Source organism: Dendrobates tinctorius, unplaced genomic scaffold (assembly GCF_039654945.1).
Source record: "Dendrobates tinctorius isolate UK_male_01 unplaced genomic scaffold, ASM3965494v1 ptg000054l, whole genome shotgun sequence".
NCBI lineage: Eukaryota > Metazoa > Chordata > Amphibia > Anura > Dendrobatidae > Dendrobates > Dendrobates tinctorius.
This window is the reverse complement of record NW_027361722.1, coordinates 18,335,750-18,344,380: the sequence shown is the minus strand read 5'-3', so window position 1 is coordinate 18,344,380 and position 8,631 is coordinate 18,335,750. Positions and strand designations below refer to the sequence as shown.

Below are 8,631 nucleotides of genomic sequence, written 5' to 3'. Positions count from 1 at the left end.
CTAGTGTTAGGTGGCACCACGTGCATGTCATTTTTTTAGAGAAAGAATATGTATATGTCCTTGTCTACCAGGTACACAGACCTGTGGTGCTGCATGATGCCCCTACGTACTGGTAAATACGATGTGGCACATAGACTTCTGTGCCTTCTGGTCATATTATGGCCCTGAACAACACAGGTGTCCCAAATCCAGAAACAATAAATGAACGCGAGACGACAATGCAGTCTGAACGTTATGTGTATTGTTTATGAGATCTTTACAGTTGATCGCTGATAATCATTGGAGCAAATGAGTGGCGGTGGAATCGGTTGAGCATATGAGTGGAGGTGGAATTGGTTGATCATATGAGTGGAGGTGGAATCGGTTGAGCATATGAGTGGAGGTGGAATCAGTGGAGCAGATGAGTGGAGGTGGAATCGGTGGAGCAGATGAGTGGAGGTGGAATCGGTGGAGCAGATGAGTGGAGGTGGAATCGGTGGAGCATATGAGTGGAGGTGGAATCGGTGGAGCAGATGAGTGGAGGTGGAATCGGTGGAGCAGATGAGTGGAGGTGGAATCGGTTGAGCATATGAGTGGAGGTGGAATCGGTTGAGCAGATGAGTGGAGGTGGAATCGGTGGAGCATATGAGTGGAGGTGGAATCGGTTGAGCAGATGAGTGGAGGTGGAATCGGTTGAGCATATGAGTGGAGGTGGAATCGGCTGAGCAGACGAGTGGAGGTGGAATCGGTGGAGCATATGAGTGGAGGTGGAATCGGTTGAGCATATGAGAGGAGGTGGAATCATTGGAGCATATGAGTGGAGGTGGAATTGGTGTAGCAGATGAGTGGAGGTGGAATCGGTGGAGCAGATGAGTGGATGTGGAATCGGTGGAGCAGATGAGGTGGTTTCGTTGTGAGATTGGATCAGCGATGACCGCAAGAAATCTTATTGATCGATGATAACCACTGAAAATAAAAGAGAGACAAAGATTAATATAAAATAATGCCACCATATCCTCATCACTTTCCAAGCTCTTAAAGGGGAATTCCTTCTAAAAAAACATAGTAAGTGCATTACCATCTGTAATGTCAGGGTAGAAACACCAGGTAGTTTCAGGAACGCTGGCGTCGAAGCAGCAGCCCTTCTGGTAGCATTGTTCCATGCTGATGCCGTTGTACCCGCAGTTCACTCTCTGTTTAGGGAGCACAGCACACTGGATGGTCTCTGTAGGAGAGAATGGATACCATAACATTTAACACATGGCTTGCTGGTATCTGTAGTTCATTGATCAGTTATGTGACAATCATGCTCAAGAGCCGGGCAGGAACTGTCATCCACCTATAAATATTTTCCTAAACCAATAACTCGGATTGTACAGTCCATTATGTTAAATGACGTTTTGTTTTCTGTTCACCTCCGGAGCTGCATTCACAATTCTGTTGATTGCCTGTTCCTAGAAAGCAGTGCATTGTGGAAGCTCAGGAGACGGTGAAACAGCGGGAGCTAAGCTGGCACGTCACATGTCTGGTGTTAATCCGCCGACGGTTACCAGCAGAATTTAGAAAGCAGCTCTGGATGTCAAAGAATTACAGTGAAGTTATACAACTTTGTAAAAAAAAGCAGATTTACACTTTAGCTGCTTAAAAATAGTCTTTTAGGTTAGTGGTTCTGGAAAAGAGGCCATTAAAGGGATTGTACAGGGTTAGAAAAACAATAAATAATAAATTCTAAGTGAGGTGTGTGTTTAAAGAGGAGGCTGAGCCCCTTCCACACCGTGCAGGCGTTTTTATACAGCCAGCATCTGCTTCTAAGAGCAGAGACCAGAGAAAGCTCCGATCACTGCTGGTTAACTATTTAAATGCTGCCTTCAATCTCTAACAATTAGATTCAAATGGAGGGATTGCCTCAAATTGTTTTGATGCCTAATGGTCCCCCCTGGATCATGATCGGGGGGTTCCAAAGGGTCTCTATATCAGTAGCGAGTCTACTTAGGGCTCCCATCAATGCCATCTTGGTGAACCTATGAAGTCAGTGATTTTATTATATACTGCCCTTGAGATTTTAAAAAATAAAGTAATAATTAATTAAAATAATAATTTAAAAAAAACTTTAAATATATAACAAAATAAATATATAACTCATTACATTATTTAAATCCACCTCTTTCCACATTTAAAAAATTAAGAAATAAAAAAAAAAGTCCAATAAAAAAGTATAAAATGATTTAAGCCCATATGGTAAATCCTATCAAGTAAAAAAAAAAAAATCGAAATGCCAAATCTGCTATCTTTCCATTGGTGCCCTTCCACACAACGATCAAGACCTCATATGTGCCTAAAAAATTGTATGATTAAAATCTTCAGATTGTTACACAAAAAACAAACCCTTATACAAGTCTGTCAATAGAAAGATAAAAATTAGTTACTGGTGACATAAACTTAATTTTGGTTACAAAAGTGGGATTTTTTTTAAGCCATTAAAATAATAAATAAAAAAAGAACACAAATAATAAACACTTTTTTTAATAAAACATAATACATTTATAAAATAGTATAACAAAATAATAAAAAAGGTATAAAAATAATAAATTAAAAAATAGATGAAAAATTATAAATAAAAATTAGTATATAGAATAATAGATAAAAAAGTGGTATAAAAAATAAATTAAAAAATAATATAAAACTGATAAATAAACAAATAAAATAAAATGATAAATACAAATTAATAATAAATTTTTAAAAAAAGTATAAAAAATACTACGTTTTAAAAATAGTTAACATTTGGTATTGACCGTAATTGTACAGACCGCAAAACGAACGGTGTAAAAAAACAAAACTCAAAGAACAGTGTCAGAATTGCCTTTTTTTTCATCATTATCTTTCAGTGCATTATATGTTAACATGAACTAGAACTTGTGCTGCAAAAAAAACCCTTACATGACCATTGGGACTGAAAAATAAAAGAGTTATAGAAAAAAATATGGCAGTTTTAAAAGTGTAAATGGTCCACTTTTTGTCTTTTTTATTTCTGCTGCACCTCTGAGTATTCTGCTTTTTCTGTGTGCTCCTCAGGGGCGTGTCTTTAAACATACCCGGTGTTAGGAATGGTGGAACGCACTAATTAAAAATAATAATAAAGTGCGTTCGCTGCACCGTGCAGTAGATGTTACAACCGCTGCTGAGTAATGGCAGACGAGCAATATGGCAATATAATGCGCACGGGTTCAACTTCACACGAAGTGCGCAGAGCGGGCTCTGCTCACACACAGAGGCTCCGCAACAAAAACATACAAAAACGCTGAGCCTGTTATTAGAGACACAGCACGGCGCAGGACACTGCCGCTGGACGACACAGCTACAAAGCCGGCGCTATGTTGGACGCTAGCACAGAGGTGCGGTGTGCACAGTGGCCTAAGGCTTGCCACTGACTGGCGCTGACTACTGAACTAATTCCCTGACCACATATGTAATATCAGGGGGAAGGGGTTTTATAATAAGTCAGTCACCAGAAGCATACATCCGTCACCATTCACACATAGCAAGTATAGTGTATACTAGCGCATGGCCGAACGGTCATGCGCGCTTTTTATAGCAGCCGGGACCTTCCGTAAGCTTCCAGATCTCCGAGATGGACCAATGAGATCTCGAGCAGGACCTGAGCACATGACTCCCGATCTCCAATGGGAAACCGTCTCAAGAGCATGCTCAGTAGGAGGACAGAGGGACTTAGCCCCTGGAGAGATTTGCTGCAAGACAATCTCCTCTGCGGTAGATAAAGAGCAAGAGACCGCAGAATGTAAGGGTCTGGATTCCTGCAGAGCAGACACAGGAACCTGACTCCTAACACCCGGTTAATAAAGTCCCCAAAAAATAGCATCAAATAAAAAATGACCATATCTCAGGAACCATATGCAGACTTAGAAAATAAAAAAATATGGAATTTTTAACCCTTAATTTACCAAGTAGATATTTCTTGTAGTTTGCTAAATTTGGAAAAATTACTAGAAAAGTGGCCATAGTCTTACAAGGAGCAGTAACTGTGGGCCTTTGGCTACAGATTAGGAATGTAACATTGGAGAAGTGTACATAGTTTTTATAGAATTTTTTTGAGAAGTTTTTTTTTACCTTCCTTGACCTCAGGCTTGAAGCACCAGGGCACATCGGGCACACTGCTGTCGAAGCAGCATCGGCTCTCCTTGCACTCGTCGGGGGACACACCTGGAGGGCCACAGTTAGCTCTCTTCTTTGGTTCAATGACAAAGCAGTTACGTTCCACTGAAATAGGGACGTTATATTTTTGTTATGGGTAGAAATTAGACACTACAAAAAAAAATCTTATGGTCAATCAAAAAACATGTATAGTATGTGTCACTAATCCTCTTAGGTCTGGACAATTATTGTCCTTGAGGACGAAGTAATTTTTTTTTATCTTTGCATTCCAAGAACTTTAAAGAATAACCTTTGTTTTAATTTGTATTATCGAAATGAATAGAACACATGAAAATAATAAACTTTGTAATATATCTTATCAGAGAAATCTCTTTCTTTCTGTCTCCTCCTTTCACTCTCAATTCATGGATAAAATTTGTAAAATCTGTATTCAATGAAGACAGACTTTCCCATAACTGAGATAGGAGATGACAGTTGGTGCTTTTAAAATTCTATTGAAGGGAGGAGCTAGAGGAACACAGACATTCTATGGAGGGGAGGAGCTAGAGGAACACAGACATTCTATGGAGGGGAGGAGCTAGAGGAACACAGACATTCTATGGAGGGGAGGAGCTAGAGGAACACAGACATTCTATGGAGGGGAGGAGCTAGAGGAACACAGACATTCTATGGAGGGGAGGAGCTAGAGGAACAAACAGACATTCTATGGAGGGGAGGAGCTAGAGGAACAAACAGGCATTCTATGGAGGGGAGGAGCTAGAGGAACACAGACATTCTATGGAGGGGAGGAGCTAGAGGAACAAACAGACATTCTATGGAGGGGAGGAGCTAGAGGAACACACAGACATTCTATGGAGGGGACAATATTTTTGGAGATATATAAAATGAATTCATTAACTTTTTAGAATTTCGGGAATGGGGAGAGAGGGAATAGAATAATTTCTATTCCATGGGTTATTTTTTTTTTTTTAACTGTAAACACTTGTCCCAAGAGAGCAGCCATGTTTCCTGCTTTATTCTCTGAAGCCTCTGTCTGGCTGCAGCAGGAGCCTCTCCCCTCTACAGCTGAAACAAGAGACCAATAAAGCTAATATCCTCCCTCTTGACTAAATCTCATATATGATGCTATATCTCAGCTGAAAATGGAAGGGATCGGAAGAAATGAACCCCTGTGCTTTCTACAGACTGATATTCTTTTGCGTAATCTCTTTTCTTCTCTTTATGCCGTTTTCTTGCATCTGTTTATTAGGGTTGAGGAGGGATCGTAATGTACAGACTAGCCGTGGGTCTCTTAATCAAAACTCAACAGTCTCATAGTAAATCAGACCATGCTACATGGATGTGTAAATCCGGATTTACCTTTAGGCTGGAGTCAGACTTAACGCATAAAAAAAATCGGTCCGATTTTGACGGCCGACACTCACTCAAATGTTTCCTGAACAGTGATCCGTATGACATCCGTGTGCAATGCGAGGATGCGATTTCCTCGCATCAAAGTATCCATATGGCGAGATTTTATCGCAGCTGTGCAGAATGGACATTTAACTGATCCATGGTCTCAAATATTCGTCCAAACATATATACAGCATATACTGTATATATATATATATATATAAATATATATGTCAGTGAGACACATATATATGTCTTTATATTTGATACAGATTTAAAAAAAATGACCGTCACATCCAAGCATAAGCATAGTGTGAACAGGTGCTTAACCTAGAGTCACCAACTCATATACATTCAAAGAAAATAGGAAGCACACTGTAGCGCCGTAATAACATGCAAACATGAAATATGAAAAATGAATTGCATTACTGCATTAGAAGTATGAAAATTTGAGAAAGTTTAGCGCATAAAATGGCCAATTTATGTGTACATGGAAGCCACGGTAAGGCGTTTCTCATTTTCTAGAACCCTATCTAATGCCAATCCTCACTTAGACTGAAGTCTTCATCTGAATGGGAACCTATGTCAATCCTCTCCTTAGACTGAAATCTATATCTCTGTGGAGGGGTGGTGACCCTGCTTTGATTAAAAACGCCTGTATATATATATACACCTATTCTATGTGTATACATGTATTCTTTCTTTTCTATTTTAACCTGTCAGTGTGATTTTACTGTATAGCCGCATATGAATTGCCGGCTTTTCAAAGTACGCCGGTGCGTATTTCTCACAAGTCACACGTGTGGTCCGTGTGGTATCCGTTTTTTTTTTCAGGCACCTATAGACTTGTACTGGCAAGTCTCAGCCGTAATACGGTGGAAATCACAGCATGCTGAGATAATACGGGTGAGAAAAAAATGGATGATGGGAGCTGCCCCATAGATTAACATTGGGACGATTGCGATGTGATTTTTTATAGCATAGCACTCGTCCGTATTCCTCGCTAGTGTGACTCCGGCCCTACAATATTTACATCATTGTTTCTTTAAATTGAATGTTTTAGGATCCTATATGTGCTCATTATAGGTTCTGTCTAGTGTTACCTGCTTGTAATTCCGGCTGATAGCACCATACAACATCGGGAACGCTGGAGTCAAAGCAGCAGCCTTTGGTTGTGCAGTCCTTATCAGAGATTCCCGGATATCCGCAGTTCACTCTGGCTTTGGGTTCGGCTGCATGACATTCTGTGGCTGTAATGTGGGGTAAAAGGAAAGCTTTATAAATACTGCCCTAGTCCGATGTCAATGGCGCACCATGGAGGCCGTCCATGTGACTGCTATGGGGCCAAGGGCTGGAGAGATAGATAGAGAGATGATAGATAGATGGATGATAGATAAATAGATAGATAGATAAATAATACATAGATAGAAAGATAATAGATAATAGATAGATAAATAGATAGATAAAATAGCTAGATAGATAGATAATATATAGATAGAAAGATAATAGATAATAGATAGATAGATAATAGGATAGATAGATAGATAATAGATAGATGCAATAATAGATAGATAGGATAATAGATTAATAGATAGATAGATAATAGATAGATGATATAATAGATAAATAATATAGATATCAGATAGAAAAATGATACATAGATAAATGATAGATAATAGATAGAAAAATGATAGATAGATAGATAGATAGATAAAAAGATAATAAATAATAGATAGATAAATAGATAGATAACAAAATAGATAGATAGATAGATGAGATAATAGATAAATAATAGATAGATATCAGATAGAAAAATGATACAGATAGATGATAGATAATAGATAGATAGAGGATATTTTATGTATGAATTTAAAATGTCACCTTCGAGCACCCATGGCGTGAAGCACCAGATACTGTCCTCCACTGCGTCATCGAAGCAGCAGCCTTTCTTTAAGCACTCGTCGGGTGCGATGCCATTGTACCCACACTCATCCCTGGATTTGGGTTGCACTCCGCACCTGTCTGTGGACAAAGAGAAGCAGAACATTAGGGATCGGCATCTTGCACATATATGGGCAGAATAGGAAGCAGTGTGTCGGATGAAGCAGGCCCCCCGGTATTATAATCTCCTTCTGTGACATTGCATTTCTTAATATTTAGCTTTCATGCAGATCTCACATTTTGTTCATGTACCAGGAAGCTCAGGATGAATAACAAGGAAAGACAGAGAATCGAATCCCCTGATTGTTCCCCTATCTGGCACTTACAGTTGAGAGGTGCGTAGGCTTCTGCACCGAGGATGAGGATGGCGGCCACCCAGCAGACGGTGTAGCGCTCCATTCCTGTTCTCCCTTGCTGCTGCCAAGTTGGAAATATGCAGCTCTCCTAATGGAGGTCAATTTATATCTACTTTCTGTTTGCTTTACTGGCGTTCATAACCTCATTTTTTTCTGAGCACACAAGTTTGATAATATTTGTTTGGAGGAAGATGAGGATGATGGGATACAAAAGCTTATGTGACAAATATGACGTGGCGTGAACCAGCAAAGATGTAATCAGCCAATAAACCTGCATCTACTGTGCACGGTAAATATTCCTTCCTGCTCACCTTTCCATCCCTTTCACCCAGTCTCTGACTTCAAGCCACAGAAGCCTAATTGCCAAAATTTGAAGACCATTCATCATCATCATCATCATCATCATCTTCTCCACTTAAGAAGTCATTAGAGATTATATCATGTCCAAACCACGACCAAAGGCTGGTCTCAGACTATAAAGGGTTAGTAGCCTCCATATATTTGCCTTTGTATACCTTTGTAGATCGACAATGACCATTGGTCAACCATGGGCCATTTTTGGAGAGTTACGTACATATACAGTTAGGTCCATATATATTTGGACAGAGACAACATTTTTCTAATTTTGGTTGTAGACATTACTACAATGAATTTTAAACAAAACAATTCAGATGCAGTTGAAGTTCAGACTTTCAGCTTTCATTTGAGGGTATCCACATTAAAATTGGATGAAGGGTTTAGGAGTTTCAGCTCCTTAACATGTGCCACCCTGTTTATAAAGGGACCAAAAGTA

The 8,631-nt window shown here is 39.5% G+C and overlaps 1 protein-coding gene across 1 annotated transcript; it reads right to left on the bottom strand.

The window, feature by feature from the left end:
* Positions 1 to 219: 219 nt before the first annotated feature.
* On the bottom strand, positions 220 to 7,961 carry TFF2 (trefoil factor 2). The gene is made up of 6 exons (XM_073577202.1): positions 7,809 to 7,961; positions 7,423 to 7,563; positions 6,645 to 6,791; positions 4,105 to 4,254; positions 1,058 to 1,204; positions 220 to 945 (listed from the first exon to the last, which is right to left on the bottom strand). The coding sequence occupies exons 1-6, from the start codon at positions 7,879 to 7,881 to the stop codon at positions 926 to 928; spliced, it is 678 nt and encodes a 225-aa protein (XP_073433303.1). The 5' UTR covers positions 7,882 to 7,961; the 3' UTR covers positions 220 to 925.
* Between the last annotated feature and the right edge of the window lie 670 nt (positions 7,962 to 8,631).

Coding starts and splice junctions, on each gene's coding strand:
- TFF2 (XM_073577202.1), bottom strand. CDS start 7,881: ATGGAGCGCTACACCGTCTGCTGGGTGGCCGCCATCCTCATCCTCGGT. Junction 6,792..7,422: donor CACGCCATGGGTGCTCGAAG/GTGACATTTTAA, acceptor CCCACATTACAG/CCACAGAATGTCATGCAGCC. Junction 4,255..6,644: donor TCAGCCGGAATTACAAGCAG/GTAACACTAGAC, acceptor TCCCTATTTCAG/TGGAACGTAACTGCTTTGTC.